Source organism: Gobio gobio (assembly GCF_949357685.1).
Source record: "Gobio gobio genome assembly, chromosome: 5".
NCBI lineage: Eukaryota > Metazoa > Chordata > Actinopteri > Cypriniformes > Gobionidae > Gobio > Gobio gobio.
In genome coordinates, this window is record NC_137101.1 from 2,743,966 (window position 1) to 2,762,906 (window position 18,941).

At 35.8% G+C, this 18,941-nt stretch overlaps 1 protein-coding gene across 1 annotated transcript in view; it reads left to right on the forward strand.

Moving 5' to 3' along the window:
• The first annotated feature begins 15,227 nt into the window (after window positions 1-15,227).
• The window catches only part of slc38a4 (solute carrier family 38 member 4), a 64,747-nt gene continuing 61,033 nt past the window's right edge, over window positions 15,228-18,941 (forward strand). Inside the window, exon 1 of the mRNA XM_079817008.1 lies at window positions 15,228-15,382. Within this exon, the coding sequence (XP_079673134.1) occupies window positions 15,274-15,382 (109 nt within the window). The 5' untranslated portion in view covers window positions 15,228-15,273. The remainder of the gene's footprint in view (window positions 15,383-18,941) is intronic.

An 18,941-nucleotide genomic window follows, 5' to 3' on the forward strand; every position in this document is an offset into this window, starting at 1 on the left:
TTTTCAACACAACTTGGGTTATTTTTAACCCAGCATTTTTTAGAGTGTATGTTAAGTATCTTGGCGGGAAGGACAAATGTGGGGAAAAGGAAAGAAAAGCGTAAAATTGTAATTGTACGAAACCTTTAATGCTTTGAAAGATTTATAAATAAATTAGGACTGTCAAAAGATTAATTGCGATTAATCGCATCCAAAATAAAAGTTTGTGTTTACATAATATATGTGTGTGTACTCTGTTAATTATTATTTATATATAAATACACACACAAGCATGTATATATTTAAGAAATATTTGCATGTATATACTGTATATACATTTATATAATCTATAATATATATAAATATAAATGTTTTATATATAAAAAATAATATTTTTTTCTTAAATATATACATGCTTGTGTGTGTATTTATATATAAATAATAATTAACAGAGTACACACACATATATTATGTAAACACAAACTTTTATTTTGGATGCGATTAATCGCGATTAATCTTTTAACAGCCCTAAAATAAATATAAAAAATAAATAAATAAATAACGGTTGAAAATGGACTAACCCAGCAATTGGGTTGTTTTAAGCAAACATTTAACCCAACCGCTGGTTTAAAACAACCCAAATGTTGGATTAAAACAACCCAATTGCTGGGTTAGTCCATTTTCAAACCAACTTGGGTTATTTTTAACCCAGCATTTTTTAAAGTGTGGTTCCAGGGTCACATATGAACGTTTTATCATTCTTCAAAAACATGAAGAATTATACTTTAGAGTATTCTCTGAACGCTCTGAAACATTTAAAAACGTTACGTCCAACTGAAAGAGACAACATTGCTAGAACGTTCTGAGAACGTTATCTGTTAGCTGGGTTACTATCTAACAAATCAATAATTCAGATACACAGTACACTCAGTTGTCCAGTACAGTGAGTTAAACGTGACATTTCTAAGTATGAAATAGTATTTTCTGTACTCAAGAAATCTTTATTTACAACTTTTTTATAGTGTAATAGTGAAATGCTGTACGTCTGTGAGAAGTTTGGCCCTTTTTTGGCCAGAAATCGTGTGTGTGTTTGTGATTGTTTCCTATCAGGATGTGTTTGTCTCATGGCCGTTTGTGAAATATCTCTCACAGGTGAGACGCAGCGTGTTTGTGCACATTTCCTCTAGGGTTTTTGAGTATGCCCTGAAAATACATTCACCTCTTAAACAGATAATTAGTTTGTTTTCCACTGCAGTTATAATGAAGGTCACGCACCAGATATTTAAGGAGCATCTGAAAGTGTCTCTCACAGCCGCACATTATTGTCAGATTCTTCTGCTCCACTGATGTCTTTATAGGTTATGTAAGAGCTTATGTAACATGTTTAGGGCACTTGTGGGTGTCTTTTGAGGGGTGTTTTGGTCTGATGGTCACAGGCGGACACTCCTCTTCTCTCGTTAACAGGACCTCATTACGCGTCTGTGTGATGAATCGCCACATGAAGCTCATTACCGTCTTCAAGAGCCCATGAAGACCCTTCAGTCCTGGACCAGAATCATCGGACAGCAGGGAATGCAGTATAAATGATTGAATTACACTGCAAAAAGTCTTCAAATCTAAACTAAGTGAGTTTAAGCCTAAATACAAGACAAAAAAATCTGCCAATAGGGTCAGAAAAATACTTTTTAAAGCTTAAATTCACCTAATTTTGATTCGTTTCTCCAGTAAATGTATCTTGATTTAAGAAAGTTTAGATATTTGTGCTGGAAAACAAGACAAAAAAAATCAGAACATTACTTTTTGCAGAGAACGTTATTAAAGACCAGATAACTTTGAACGAACGTTATATTAACGTTACTGTAAGAACGTTTGCTCATAACATTGAGAGAACCTTGACAGAACGTTCTGAGAACATTATTAAAGACCAGATAACTTTGAACGAACGTTCTATTAACATTACAGGAAGAACTTTTGTAAATAACGTTGAGAGAACCTTGCCAGAACGTTCTGAGAACATTGTCAAAGACCAGACAACTTTGAACGAACGTTCTATTAACGTTACTGGAAGAACGTTTGTTTATAACGTTGAGAGAACCTTGCCAGAACGTTCTGAGAACATTTTCAAAGACCAGAAAACGTTGTACGAACGTTCTATTAACGTTACTGGAAGAACGTTTGCTCATAACGTTGAGAGAACCTTGACAGAACGTTCTGAGAACATTATTAAAGACCAGATAACTTTGAACGAACGTTCTATTAACATTACAGGAAGAACTTTTGTAAATAACGTTGAGAGAACCTTGACAGAACGTTCTGAGAACATTATCAAAGACCAGACAACTTTGAATGAACGTTCTATTAACGTTACTGGAAGAACGTTTGCTCATAACGTTGAGAGAACCTTGACAGAATGTTCTGAGAACATTATCAAAGACCAGATAACTTTGAACGAACGTTCTATTAACGTTACTGGAAGAACGTTTGTTCCTAACGTTGAGACAACCTTGACAGAACGTTCTGAGAACATTATCAAAGACCAGATAACGTTGAATGAAAGTTCTATTAACGTTACTGTAAGAACGTTTGCTCATAACGTTGAGACAACCTTGACAGAACGTTCTGAGAACATTATCAAAGACCAGACAACTTTGAATGAACGTTCTATTAACGTTACTGTAAGAACGTTTGCTCATAACGTTGAGAGAACCTTGACAGAATGTTCTGAGAACATTATTAAAGAACAGACAACTTTGAATGAACATTCTATTAACGTTACTGGAAGAACGTTTGTTCATAACGTTGAGACAACCTTGACAGAACGTTCTGAGAACATTATTAAAAACCAGATAACTTTGAACGAACGTTCTATTAACGTTACTGTAAGAACGTTTGTTTATAACGTTGAGACAACCTTGACAGAACGTTCTGAGAACATTATCAAAGACCAGATAACGTTGAATGAAAGTTCTATTAAAGTTACTGGAAGAACGTTTGTTTATAACATTGAGACAACCTTGACAGAACGTTCTGAGAATGTTCCCTGTTAGCTGAGAACTTGGTGGCAAGTTTTGCAAGGGCAAACACAAGAATCTACTTTAAAAAATGTGTTTTGAATGACTCTGTTTAATATCAATGAATGGCAGCTTTGAATGAGAGACGGGCAGCTGTGAACTCATCTCTGGCATAATCTGCTGGATGTTTGGATGACTGAATGTCCAGTAATAATGACACTGGACAGTATAAAACAGCCTCTGCACAGCGGGAATGCTGCTGTTCACATTCCATACTGTCCTGCAAACACACACATACTGATCAAAAACAAAGATCATACTGCAAAAAAAATCATGTTCTTCCTCAGTATTTTTGTCTTGTTTCCCAATATCTAAACATTCTTAAATCAATATATTACTTCAGATATTAACTCTTATTTACTGAAAACAATATTAAAGACCAGATAACTTTGAACGAACGTTCTATTAACGTTACAGGAAGAATGTTTGTAAATAACGTTGAGAGAACCTTGACAGAACGTTCTGAGAACATTATTAAAGACCAGATAACTTTGAATGAACGTTCTATTAACGTTACTGGAAGAACGTTTGCTCATAACGTTGAGAGAACCTTAACAGAGCGTTTTGAGAACATAATCAAAGACCAGATAACTTTGAACGAACGTTCTATTAACGTTACTGGAAGAATGTTTGCTCATAACGTTGAGAGAACCTTGACAGAACGTTCTGAGAACATTATCAAAGACCAGATAACTTTGAACGAACGTTCTATTAACGTTACTGGAAGAACGTTTGCTCATAACGTTGAGAGAACCTTGACAGAACGTTCTGAGAACATTATCAAAGACCAGATAACTTTGAACGAACGTTCTATTAACGTTACTGGAAGAACGTTTGCTCATAACGTTGAGAGAACCTTGACAGAACGTTCTGAGAACATTATCAAAGACCAGATAACTTTGAACGAACGTTCTATTAACGTTACTGGAAGAACGTTTGCTCATAACGTTGAGAGAACCTTGACAGAACGTTCTGAGAACATTATCAAAGACCAGATCACTTTGAACGAACGTTCTATTAACGTTACTGGAAGAACGTTTGCTCATAACGTTGAGAGAACCTTGACAGAACGTTCTGAGAACATAATCAAAGACCAGACAACTTTGAATGAACGTTATATTAACGTTACTTGAAGAACGTGTGTTCATAACGTTGAGAGAACCTTGACAGAACGTTCTGAGAACATTATCAAAGACCAGATCACTTTGAACGAACGTTCTATTAACGTTACTGGAAGAACGTTTGTAAATAACGTTGAGAGAACCTTAACAGAACGTTCTGAGAACATTATCAAAGACCAGATCACTTTGAACGAACGTTCTATTAACGTTACTGGAAGAATGTTTGTAAATAACGTTGAGAGAACATTGACAGAACGTTCTGAGAACATTATCAAAGACCAGACAACTTTGAATGAACGTTATATTAACGTTACTTGAAGAACGTGTGTTCATAACGTTGAGAGAACCTTGACAGAACGTTCTGAGAACATTATCAAAGACCAGATCACTTTGAACGAACGTTCTATTAATGTTACTGGAAGAACGTTTGTAAATAACGTTGAGAGAACCTTAACAGAACGTTCTGAGAACATTATCAAAGACCAAACAACTTTGAACGAACATTCTATTAACGTTACTGGAAGAACATTTGTAAATAACGTTGCCAGAACGTTGTGAGAACATTCCAACTTAGTAGCAAACACAAAAGATACTGAGAAGCAACATTTCTTCAGGTATCTTATTTAATAAAGTGAAAATTGAAATCCAAATTCAAAGGGAAAACAAAACCCTTAATATCTTATTTTTATTTTGCGTCTCCAGGAACTGTTTAGATATTTGTGCTGGAAAACAAGACAGAAACGCTGAGGAGGAACATCATTTTATTGTAAGTCCTGTTTGGGAAACTGAACTCCTCAGGCAAAAGAGCTGATGTGGCTCATGTTACACTTTTAACACTTTCCGACAGAAAACGTTGACAGTAGGAATGGGAATAACAAGCCAGTTCAAACAAGAGCGATACGTCTCAACATGTCTGGATGAGGTGTGCAAATCAGCAGCTCCATCACAAAAACACATGATTTCCCTCATATCCTCCATTGTTGCGGCTCCTCTTTTCCCAGTCTGTCAGTAACGCTCTGTTTAGTTGAAGCCCCGCCTTTTGAAAAGCACACTGTGCTCTGATTGGTCGGCTGGAGCAGTGTGTTGTGATTGGTCAAGCGCTTCCAGCGTGTTTGGGAAATGCCCCGCCCCTTACCATAACACACTACTAACTAACTCAACCAGGCCCCGCCCCTTTATTATGCGCATTAATTATTCAAATGAGGAACATTGTGACGTGTTTGTCTACAATGGGGGAGTGAAAATGCCTCATCAGGTCCATTATAATAATAAAGAAGCGTTTCAATCAGCAGTCTCACTGATGGCTCATTTGTCCAGTGTTTGTTTAGGTAAATAATGTCAGGACTCCAGTTGGAGATTGATCTCATTTACATAAGAGAGCCGCACGAAACTTTGACCTGATTTTCTGTAAGAACCGGAGAGAAATGTGCAGAATAACGGGAGGTGAGATGGAGCGGCGAGTGCATACCTGTGCAGTGAGATCACACACACACACACACACACACACACACACTCACACTCATGAACTCATATAAAGCGTGTCAGGTGTGATTGATGGTTCCTCACAGTAAAGGGGGCGGCGTAAGAACAGAATGTACTGGAACCAGTCTTGATACTGTGCTCATTATATACCCATGCAGAGAGAAACTCAAAATGCTTAATTACACTAGAGAGAAAGAGAGAAAGAGAGAGAGAGAGAGAGAGAGAGAGAGAGGGGTCATAAAGTCATCAGACTCATCCAATAACCACACTCCTAAAAATAAAGGTGATTTATTGGCAATGATGGTTCCATAGAACCTTTAAAGGGGCGGGTCTAAAGCTATTTCATGCATTCAGCCTTATTTACACTGTTAAAGATTCAAAGACTCATGGACGACATTTCAAAACACGTGCCAGATACACTCCTTCAGGATTCGGAAAGTTTTTTTCGAGTATGGCCCTTTATGACGTCATAAAGGGTGGAATTCCTTATATGGGCACTTCTCCCGGATGAGCACACACACACACACACACACACACACATCAACCAGAGCGAGAGCAAGAGCGCATCCATCAGGAGCTTCGTTCGAGTTACGGGAGCCGTCGGCCATTTTGTTTTTAGACACAAGATCAACAATGTCACTAAAGTGTGTGTGTGTGTGTGTGTGAGGGAAAGATCACCTTGTTCAGCGTCACAAATAACCCAGCGTTAAGGGAACAGTGGACGCAGTTTGTGTTTCCGGAGTTCTGCGAGTGTGTGTGTTTGTTCCCGGTCATGAGTGGAAACCGCAGGCGGTGAGTAAAATTAAATGCTGGGTTAAAAATTACCCAAGTTGGGTTGAAAATGGACTAACCCAGCAATTGGGTTGTTTTAAGCTAACATTTAACTGGGTTAAAACAACCCAATTGCTGGGTTAAAACAACCTATTCACTAGGTTAAAACAATCACTGGGTTAAAACAACCTATTCACTGGGTTAAAACAACCTATTCACTGGGTTAAAACAACCCAATTGCTGGGTTAAAACAACCTATTCACTGGGTTAAAACAACCCAATTGCTGAGTTAAAACAACCCATTCACTGGGTTAAAACAACCCAACTGCTGGGTTAAAACAACCTATTCACTGGGTTAAAACAACCCAATTGCTGGGTTAAAACAACCCAATTGCTGAGTTAAAACAACCCATTCACTGGGTTAAAACAACCCAATTGCTGGGTTAAAACAACCCAATTGCTGGGTTAAAACAACCTATTCACTGGGTTAAAACAACCCAACTGCTGGGTTAAAACAACCTATTCACTGGGTTAAAACAACCCAACTGCTGGGTTAAAACAACCTATTCACTGGGTTAAAACAATCACTGGGTTAAAACAACCCAATTGCTGGGTTAAAACAACCTATTCACTGGGTTAAAACAACCCAATTGCTGGGTTAAAACAACCTATTCACTGGGTTAAAAAAAACCAATTGCTGGGTTAAAACAACCCAATTGCTGGGTTAAAACAACCTATTCACTGGGTTAAAACAACCCAATTGCTGGGTTAAAACAACCTATTCACTGGGTTAAAACAACCCAATTGCTGGGTTAAAACAACCCAATTGCTGGGTTAAAACAACCTATACACTGGGTTAAAACAACCTATACACTGGGTTAAAACAACCCAATTGCTGGGTTAAAACAACCTATTCACTGGGTTAAAACAACCCAATTGCTGGGTTAAAACAACCTATTCACTGGGTTAAAACAACCCAATTGCTGGGTTAAAACAACCCAATTGCTGGGTTAAAACAACCTATACACTGGGTTAAAACAACCCAATTGCTGGGTTAAAACAACCTATTCACTGGGTTAAAACAACCCAATTGCTGGGTTAAAACAACCCAATTGCTGGGTTAAAACAACCTATACACTGGGTTAAAACAACCCAATTGCTGGGTTAAAACAACCTATTCACTGGGTTAAAACAACCCAATTGCTGGGTTAAAACAACCCAATTGCTGGGTTAAAACAACCTATACACTGGGTTAAAACAACCCAATTGCTGGGTTAAAACCAGAGGTGGACAAAGTACACAACTCCATTACTCAAATATTACTCTGTTACAAGTGAAAGTTGTAAAAAACTATTTTTACTTAAGTAAAAGTACAGAAGTACTTGCTTTTAAAAGTACTTAAGTATCAAAAGTAAATTTCCTTTTTTATGTCAATGCATTATTTTATTATTGTTGCATTGTTGTGTAAATGCACGCTACGCCATCATGATGGTTTGAGCAGTCAGTGATGCTCCATCCGACATGCTAGCACGACCACCTTGAACTAATTTAAATACTTAAAAGTTACAAAGCTTTTTACAAAGCTGCTGTCACTTTAAGGCAGAATGCACAAATCCAATACACTGATACACATCTGATATTCCCCCAACTGTTTACGTTCACTTAAGACATAATCAACTTTGTTTACGTGAATACTTTCCAAAATGAAAATTGACATTGTGTGTATTTGGTCTGTTTAAGTGAGAAAAAAACACAAAAGAAAGCTCTATTCAGTACTCGTGCTCTGGCATCTCAGAGGCACAAAAACCAGACTGAACTGAGCTCTTTCATCATGCTTTTTCAGATTCATCCATATGTCTATACTTCTCTTTCTCCCAGACATTTACATTTTGCACAAAAAAAAAACAAAACACATTTTTAAAGAAGAAAAAAAATCATTCACTGACTTGCAAAGCTGCTACAGAAATGACTTTTGACTTCGAGGGCCTTGATAGAAATGCAGTGGAGTAAAAAGTACGATATTTGTCTTTCAAATGTAGTGAAGTTAAAGTAAAAGTTTCCCTAAAAAATAATACTTCAGTAAAGTACAGATACTCAAAAAGTGTACTTAAGTACAGTACTCAAGTAAATGTACTTCATTACTGTCCACCTCTGGTTAAAACAACCTATTCACTGGGTTAAAACAACCCAATTGCTGGGTTAAAACAACCTAATTTCTGGGTTAGTCCATTTTCAACCCAACTTGTGTTACTTTTAACCCAGCATTTTTTAGAAAGTGTGTGTGTGTTTTGTTGACAATCGGTGTGTAAGTGCATATAATGTGAACAACACCAACGTATAGAGAATCGAGAGTTATCCAGGTGTGTGTGTGTGTGTGTGTGTGTGTGTGTGTGTGTGTGTGTGTGTGTGTGTGTGTGTGTGTGTGTGTGTGTGTGCGCTCTCTTTAGCTCCGCCCACTGCACGCCTCCACGGACTCGGCTGTTTTCTGAAAGAATCGGTTCAGTGTGTCTGTCTTTTATAAATCTGATCAAACTAAAGACTCTTGGGAGATATGAAGAATCAACACTACTCTATAGAGACTCAAGATCAACACCAGACTGATAGAAACTGTGTGTGTGTTATGGACCCTTTAACATCTTTTCATTGCACAAAAGGTTCTTTAGATGATTAAATATTCCTCAAATTAAGAAAAATTTAATAATTGACCGTTCACAAAGACCCAGCCCCTTTAGTTACTGTTGCTATGTCCGACAAGAGCAAGTTACTTTTGATATGAAACAAAGTCTCAACTTTGAAATTGTCATTTTTTTAAAAGAAATGTAAACAATAAATAGCGTTTTGTGTCTCTTGAATGTGTGGTGATGGCTGTAGCGCCTCGAGAACCGATCATCTCTTCCTTCTAGTTCATTGATAAGCCTCAAATTAACCTCAATGAACACTAAAAGAAATATTTCAACGGCGGAAAGACGGTTTTCCAAGTTCAAGTCCGTAGTGCACATAGACCTTGTTAGACGCTTTATCTTTACTCTAAAACTTCAGATAACGTGCTAAAGGTGCAGAACGCCACATGGCAACTTTTCGGGACTGCACCAAGCCAAAATAAATCCTAATCTTTACAAAGAGTAAAGATAAAGCGTCTATGTGCATTCGTTCTAATGGCTTGTTTTAATGCTAATTAGTTTGTTATAGCTAGCAAAATATTTATGTTGGGATAACCTGATCATTTTAAGTGAAATGTATGAATTAGGATACTCAAATATTTCAAGTTACGAATACAAAATAAATTTCATCTGTTTGTATTGATAATGAGGGTGTTGAATTCAACCGATTCGTTCAAAGTGCTAATTTAACTTAGCAAACGAATGTTAGCCTAAATAAATAATTTGCTCATCTGTCTGAGGATCTTTGAGGAATAAAACACGGTGCGGCTGTGCTGTTTGTTTTCTTTGATAGAGCAAAGGCACAAAGTGTCTGTGGAAGTTACTCAGCAACTTCTTGATTTCTGAACTGTTCTCATTAGTGCAGATGTTGGGGAAGAGGGCACTAGTGCTCGTGTGATAACTCATGTATCATAGATTTACGTTAAAAACATAGGAACGAGAGCGCTCAACTAAAAACCCTTCAGATCGCATAGTTAAGTGGGAAAATGACAGAAATGATCGTTTCAATGCTTAAAGGATTTGTTCACTTTTAAATAAACTTTTGCTGATAATTTACTCACCCCCAACTCATCCAAGATGTCCATGTCTTTCTTTCTGCAGTCGAAAAGAAATTAAGGTTTTGGATGAAAACAGTCCTGGCTTTTTCTCCATATAATGGACTTCAATGGGACCCAAACGGTTCAAGGTCCAAATGACAGTTTCAGTGCAGCTTCAAAGGGCTTTAAACAACACCAGATGATGAATAAGGGTCTTATCTAGACAAACCATCAGTTTCTGCCAGAAACTCAGCAGTATTTATGCTATTATTTTACCTCTTAACAGAGGAACGTGATCGTCTCTGAGCTCCGCCATAACTTCCGGAGAGTGAGGTCAAATTAGATCATGGTTATAGATATATCGATAGTAGATGCCTCATTCTACTGATATGTGCAGTCGCTAATGAGGCATCTACGTATACATCTATAACCAGTGTTGGGGGTAACGCATTACAAGTAACTTGAGTTACATAATAATATTACTTTTTCCAAGTAACTAGTAAAGTAACGCATTACTTTTCAAATTTACAACAAAATATCTGAGTTACTTTTTTTAACGCAAGTTACTTCACATTAATTTGATTGACAGCTCTCCTGCCCCCATGTTGAGAAAAATAAGTGCAGAGGCGTGTGTGTGTGTGTGTGTGTGTGTGTGTGTGTGTGTGTGTGTGAACATGATGGTTATTGTAGTTCTAGACTAAATGTGAGCATTTATTTATCTCACTTGCACAATAAAGATTCTGTTCTCCTCACAATTAATAAAATCAGTCAAAGGCAAAATCAGAATACTATGCAAACCTCCAATAATTAAATGTTAAATAAAACAAATATTTTAAGCATAATCTACCTTCATATTTAATTTACCAATGTCTTGCTGCTGACCTTTGATGATGAAAATTACTAGATTTTTTTATTGGTAAAACTTTTTTCTCCTGCGTCCTATTCTACCATTATCCAGAGCTGCGCCCTCTACTGGTCATGCGCGAATTTGCATTTTTACCTCAGCCTGGGGCTCATTAAAAAAACAAAAACAAAAGCAAGCCCAGCCCAGGTGAGAAAAAGTAATGCAAAAGTAATGTTACTTTTCTTAAAAAGTAACTAAGTAACTCAATTAGTTACTTTTTAAGGGAGTAACGCAATATTGTAACGCATTACTTTTCAAAGTAACTTTCCCCAACACTGTCTATAACCACGATCGTATTTGACCTCACTCTCCTGAAGTTATGGCGGAGCTCAGAGACGATCATGTTCCTCTGTTAAGAGGTAAAATAATACTATAAATTCTCCTCGGTTTCTCGCAGAAACTGATGGTTTGTCTAGATAAGACCCTTATTCATCATCTGGTGTCGTTTAAAGCCCTTTGAAGCTGCACTGAAACTGTCATTTGGACCTTGAACCGTTTGGGTCCCATTGAAGTCCATTATATGGAGAAAAACCCTGGACTGTTTTCATCCAAAACCTTAATTTCTTTTCGACTGCAGAAAGAAAGACATGGACATCTTGGATGACACAGGGGTGAGTAAATTATCAGCAAAAGGCCCCTGTGGAGCCAGGCCTGCAGTACAGTACTATTCCATGAACGTGACTTCAGAAAGGTTTGTTCAGACTCCTGTAAGGGTCAGCATATAGTGGACCGCAGGTATTTTTGGATGGGCAGTCACATTAGCAAGTGACCCACATAGCAGAAATAGATCTTGAGCACAGGCAGTGGATTGACATGCCTTGTTGTGGATTAGATTCAGTGTATCACCTAATTATATATTTACAAATTTAGTATTTTTCCACCGAACGTCCTGGCAAGGTTCTCTCGAAGTGCAAACGTTCATAACATTAATAGAACATCCGCTTTTTTAAATGTTATTGTTTCGGGATGTTCAGAGAACACACTGTAAAAACACATGTGTTCAGTTCACTTCACTCAATTGTGCAAACTCGTTGCCTTAATTCAATTAAGTAAGCATTACTTAATTGCATTAAGTTGTTCTTACTTAACCCGTTTAAGTTTTGTCAACTTAATTCTTTCTGCACTCTAAAAAATGCTGGGTTAAAAACAACCCAAGTTGGGTTGAAAATGGACTAACCCAGCAATTGGGTTGTTTTAACCCTGTGAATGGGTCGTTTTAACCCAGCGGTTGGATTAAATTTTTTTTTTTTAAACAACCCAATTGCTGGGTTAAAACAACCCAATCGCTGGGTTAAAACAACCCAATTGCTGGGATAAAACAACCCAATTGATGGGTTAAAAACAACCCAAGTTGGGTTGAAAATGGACTAACCTAGCAATTGGGTTGTTTTAACCCAGTGAATAGGTCGTTTTAACCCAGCGGTTGGGGTAATTTTTTTTTAAACAACCCAATCGCTGGGTTAAAACAACCCAATTGCTGGGTTAAAAACAACCCAAGTTGGGTTGAAAATGGACTAACCTAGCAATTGGGTTGTTTTTACCCAGTGAATGGGTCGTTTTAACCCAGCGGTTGTGTTAAATGTTTGCTTAAAACAACCCAATCACTGGGTTAAAACAACCCAATTGCTGGGTCAGTCCATTTTCAACCCAACTTGGGTTGTTTTTAACCCAGGATTTTTTACAGTGTGTGATCTGAGGAAGTTTACTCCCAGAGTGCATTGCGGCATGCATAAATGAATTGCATGGTTTTACTATTTTTGCCTTTATTTTACTATTTGTCTTTTGTCAGTATAACCCCAATTATGACAGCAAAAAAAATTGTAAAGGTCTTATTAATAATAATAATAATAAAATAAATAAATAAATAAATAAAAATCCTTGTTACCATTGTTGTGTTTTGCATGCTGAATGTTGAAAGTTTCCGTATATACACGGTGAATAACTGTAATAGATCTAACCGTAAATTTAATGTCATTTTACAGTAAAATACCGTTACATTTACCGTTTTTGGAAAAGAAGTCGTGTAATTTACAGTGAAAAACCGTAAATTGACATTCCCAGAATTCCCTGCGTGACACATTTGATGTATTTTAGTTGAAATAACTGTTTTTTCTAATCGGTTATGTACATAAGGGTTTTATGTTACATCTAATGTTGTTAAATTAATGTTTAATGCATTACATGATGGTGTTCAGTGTGTGTGTGTGAATGACGCTTTGCACCTTCTATATATGAGTATAGTCATGTGACTCTCATCTCCACTGTGATTGGTGCTCGTCAGTATATATCAGAGGCGCATAACAGAAATTAATATTTCAATAGGTTGGTAATTTAACATTATTAGAGTTTATGAAATATGGTTATTTACTGTAAATTTAACTTAAACCAGTAAAACCTGAAATGTTGCTGCCGTATTTTTTACGGTAAAGTTCTGGCGAACACAGCTGCCGTTTTTTACTGCAAATTTGACTGGGATATTTTAGCAGAGAGCGCACACTGCATTGAACATTGCATTTCTATAAGGAGTCGAGAAGAAGCCGTTACAGTCAAATTCTGCCATCTTTGCATTCTTGCATCATCTCCTCTCAGGAGCTGTTTGATTTGGCTCAGGGACATGCACATGTATTCACACGAGTGACGCTCTCACTCACAGAAACGCAAAAACATCTGAATTCACTTGTGCAAATGTGCTTCTGTCAACACTAAAACAATAAGATCACTGCTCAACAACTGAGAACACAGACCTTGTGACACACTTATGAGACTCTGCATGGATAAAACGCTGTGCCACAAAATAAACAATGAATAAAGTAGAAATCACAGTAAAAATAAAACAGAAAAAACTTTCCATCTGAGATCATTTTTAAAGACCAGATAACTCTGAACGAACGTTACTGGAGAAAATGTTTGTTCATTAATTTTGAGAGAACTTGTCAGAACGTTCTGAGCATGTTCCCGTTTAACTGGGACGGAAATGAGAATTAAAATGAGAACATTATAGCTAAAATACGCAAATAATACAATGAATAATTAAAGCAAAGTGAAATAAAAAGCATAAAATACAAAAAAAAGTTTTTTTACATAAAATAAAAATGTGATGTAATTTAAAAAAAGTACAAAAACGTGAAAATAAAATAAAATAAAGCCATTTTAAATGATAAAGTGAAAAAAGCAATATTATATAAAAAATGATAAAATAAAATAAAGCGATTTTAAATAAAAAGTGAAAATAAAATAAAATAAAGCAACATTAAATTTCAAATATTAAAATAAAATAACACAATAAAATAAAGCAATTTTGAATTAAAAAACGTGAAAAAAAAGAAATAAACCAATTTTAAATAAAAAAACGTGAAAATAAAATAAAAAGAAATAAAGCTATTTTAAATTAAAAAACGTGACAATAAAATAAATAAAATAAAGCATTATTAAATTTGAAAAAACACAATAAAATAAAGCAATTTTGAATTAAAAAACGTGAAAATAAAATAAAGCAATTTTAAATAAAAACGTGAAAGTAAAATAAAAAGAAATAAAGCAATATTAAATTAAAAAACGTGGCAATAAAATTAAATTTAATAATTTTAAATTAATATGAATAAGGACATTATAGTAAAATCAAATAATACAATAAATAATTAAAACAAAGTTAATTAAAAAGCAGTTAAAAATAAACATTAAAATAAATTAAAAAAATAAAGCAATTTTAAATTCAAGAATTTGAAAAAATAATAATAATAAGTAAAAAAATAAAAAATAAAAAAAAGCTCTAAGGTGAGGTCGAATAAAATAAAATAAAATAGAGAAATTTAAATTAAAGAATGTGAAAAAACGAATAAAAAGAAAATAATAATAAATAAACAAATTAAAATTATGAAAAATTAAAATAAATAAATAAAATAAAAAATAAAGTAATACAATACATTTAAATTAAATAAAATACAATTCAATTAGATTAAATTAAATTAAATTAAATTAAATTAAATTAAATTAAATTAAATTAAATTAAATTAAATTAAATTAAATTAAATTAAATTAAATTAAATTAAATTAATTAAGCCGTGACAGAAAACACCCCAAACACGCTCGAGGACAGACATGACCTGACGCACACACTCGTGCAGCCCCTCACACTGATCGCTGGAGAGACCCTCGTCCATTACAGTGTGTGTGTGTGTGTGTGTGTGTGTGTGTGTGTGTGTGTGTGTTGTGGCTGTAATTTGATGCTCGTGGAGGGTTTGCCATCACATGGTGGAAATTTCCACGCGCTCCTCCCAGCTAAACGGGGTTATCTCGAGGAGCGACGCCAGTTTCTCTTCATCCTGCGAGATTTTGCGCCGATTCCTTCAGGATCCAGGTGGGTTCGTACACACACAGACACACATTTATCACCAGAATGAAAGTGAAAGATTGAAGATGTCGCGCCTTTGCCACATCACCGGCGCGTTTGTGCGCGAGCAGCGGGCGATCCATTTAAAAACACCGCTGGATGGAAACCGAGCGGCTGTGCATTGTTTTTAACTCTAAAATGAGCACTTTAAAGATTATATGACTGGTTTTTTTTTAATGCACAAATTGCATCCATGCTCCTAAACGACAAAAAACAACATTAGCGTGAAATAAATCACCTAATGAAGTTAGTGAAGCTGTTTCCAGGCGCTTGCGAACCTTAACGCAACACGTTTGAAACATTATAGATCGTATTTGAACTATATATTACGCAAAAACTGTGGACAGTGTGTTTTGAATATTTTGATGGACAGTACTGTGTTGGTTTCACGCACACAAAGCGGTTGTTTGGCGCGCGCTGGAGCTCGTGCATCCGTCAATCAAACCTGCAGCCGTATGGCAAGCCGGATTTACATTTAAAAGCTTTAATCCTTAAAATATACTAGTATCTATTTTAATTTTTTTAGATGCTAGTGTCTATTCCACAATGTGTGCATTAGCTAGTGCTACACAAAACTCAGTGTAACTAAGTGTTTAACAGCGTACATGTATATATATAATTTTACGACACAATAAACATTTGGTTCCTTGTTTGTGCATGATTTGCAATGAGGAAGCAGCATCTAAACATGATAGTTATGAGAGGAACCTATGTGTTTGTTTCCAGAGGAAAATATTGTTCTAATAAATGTTTACGCTGATGAGTATGAGCAACAAGTCTAGTTTGCAAACTATGTTTAAATATGGACGCAACAATGCAAAAGAGTGACTCCAGTTGTATTGAGCTTTATGCTAATCCAGAACATTCTGTAATGTGCGATCCGCCCACCATGAACTCACTCACACGTTCATTGCACTATTAACCTTTAATAATGCACATTAATTACTGGCATTGCATGCATTTACACATTAACACTTAGTGTAGACTTCTAAACCTCTTCAGTTACATAATAGGTTCATTGTGTTTGTTAGCTTGACTATCGCTTAAGCGCAAACATGTGATGCAAAACACGCTTTAACAGAACAGAACATCATGGACCGGTTATGGCTAACATAGACGTGTTTGTTTGTTCTCATTATCTTGAAAGGTTTTGGATCTTAAACAGTTTGTGATCATCAAATAGCTGACTATATGCAATCTATCCGACATAATCCCGGACGTTTACAGCAGTTTGTTTGAGGCCTAGCTCTGTAAAACTGGTGTTCACTTACACAATTTAAACAGTGACAATGCAAAGTCATGTTTCTGTGAAGCGCGGTAACCTGTTTGTTAGGTTTCAGTCAGAGATGAACGACACCCATCAATCATTTCACATAATGTACACAAAACGTAAAGCTTCGGGTTGGAGGTGGTATCGCATTCTGAATCTGTAGTTTCTGTAAGACACACACACACACACACACACACACACAAAAGGTAAGTTGCATTGGATTACATTTAGAAATAAGTTAAATAAAACGAAACGTTTACAAACACTATAAACGTGTATTTTATTTCCCTTCACTCCGCAACAAATTCTTGACATTTGACGTTTTCAGAACACAAATGAAAAAAGATAAACATGAAAAATAGTGGCATTCATTATAAAAATACATTTATTATAAATATGCCAAGGCTAAACAGATTTTTTTTAAGCTACTGCCATCTTGAAAATGCCAAAAACTACAAATTAAGTGTTATTATTGTGATATTTTTAGTTTTCATATTCATTACGTGCTTATGTTATTAGTTGGCCTTTATTTTAATTTCAGTTTTAGTTTTATTGATTTATTTAATAATTGTAGTGCTCCAACTTAAACTTTGAGCATGTTTTGCTTGCTTGACCTTTAATTGCATAATATATGTCGCTTTGGACAGATAAAATTGATAATTGATCATTTATATCACAATAACCCTATCACAACGTAGTTACATTTATTAGAAATTCAAAGAATGAATGGTTTAAAGTCATTGGGTTCAGTATTTTTCCAATAATGAAGCGGTTCACTATAATAGCTGGTTTTTGGACCCTACTGTAATTTTGGCGCAAACTCAAAAGACTGAAATAACCCCTGAGAACAAACACAATGTTCCTGTCATACCGCGCCAGATCACAAACTTTCCAATGTCGTCTAATTGGCAGCTTAAAAGTGGACTCAATTATGATTATGATCATATGAAACATGACTGCCCATGAAAACTCTCCCCAACCCTACAGTGTTCCGATTGGTTGCCAAAACGTTGAGATATGGTTACTTTATGGTTGTTAGCACAATGCTAGGGCGTTTTAGGTGTTGATTTCTTACAGTTTCGCATGGAAAGAGTCCATCCTCACGATATGGTTTGGGTCTGCTAGGTTAAAATCATGCGTCTGCGCGCAATCACGCGCTCCTCAACAAGCGGAAGTCGAATACTTTCATTAGTGTCCTCTATTCTTCTGTAAAGACTGGGATCTCTGTCGTCATTCACACTCATCTTTCGTTATATTCAGCTGCTCAGGTCAGTCCATTATGTGTTCTTGCTACGTCACTGATGTCACAAGCAATGAGCAAATCGATAGACTGATAAGATGTTGGACAGAGAGATGAAACCAAGGACATGACAGCTAGACTTTTGTAACTCTTTGCCAGGCTTTTATACTTGGCATTCGTTTTAAACTTGCATAGTAGTTTTTTTCTATTTTGCTGGAATAAATCCATTGCTACCTAGAGATTGTGCGATTAAAAAGTTGTGAAATTTGGCACCCTGCTAGAGGAACGTCTCATCTGCAGTTATGGCGAATTTGGGGTCTTTATCTCAAACCGTCTAGCGCCACCAACAGCTTAAAGTTGCACTAACATTTCTATTCATAATGCCTGAACCATGTGATTTAGAATCGCTTTTTCAGTCACACTTTAGATTACTAACTTACTATTAACTACGACTTTTGGCTCAATAAACTCCTAATTACTGCTTATTAATAGTTAGTAAGGTAGTTGTTAGTTTAGGTGTTGGGTAGGATTAGGAATATATAATATGGTAATGCAGAACAAGGCATTAATATGTGCTTTATAAGTACTAATAAACAACCAATGTCCTAGTCATGTCTGCTAATAAGCAACTAGATAATAGTTAGAATTGGACCCTAAACTAAAGTGTTACAGCTTTTCATCTGATTCAGAGTTCAATGAAAATGATGGTTTAACTTTTAAAGCAATATTTCGTTATTTTGAAGTTTGTCAGAAATATGTAAAAATAGATGAATTTATAAAAATGACCCTGTTCAAAAGTTTATGAACCCTTGATTCTCAATCCTGTGTGTGTTTCCCTGGATGATCCATGGCTGTGTGTGTGTGTGTGTGTGTCCTTCCCTGATGATCCACAACTGTGTGTGTGTGTGTGTGATGGTTGTTCTTATTTGTAAGTCATATTTGTCCTGAGCAGTTAAACTGACCAATATTCTTCAGAAAAATCCTCAAAATCTTCAGTTTTCCATCATCTTCTGCAT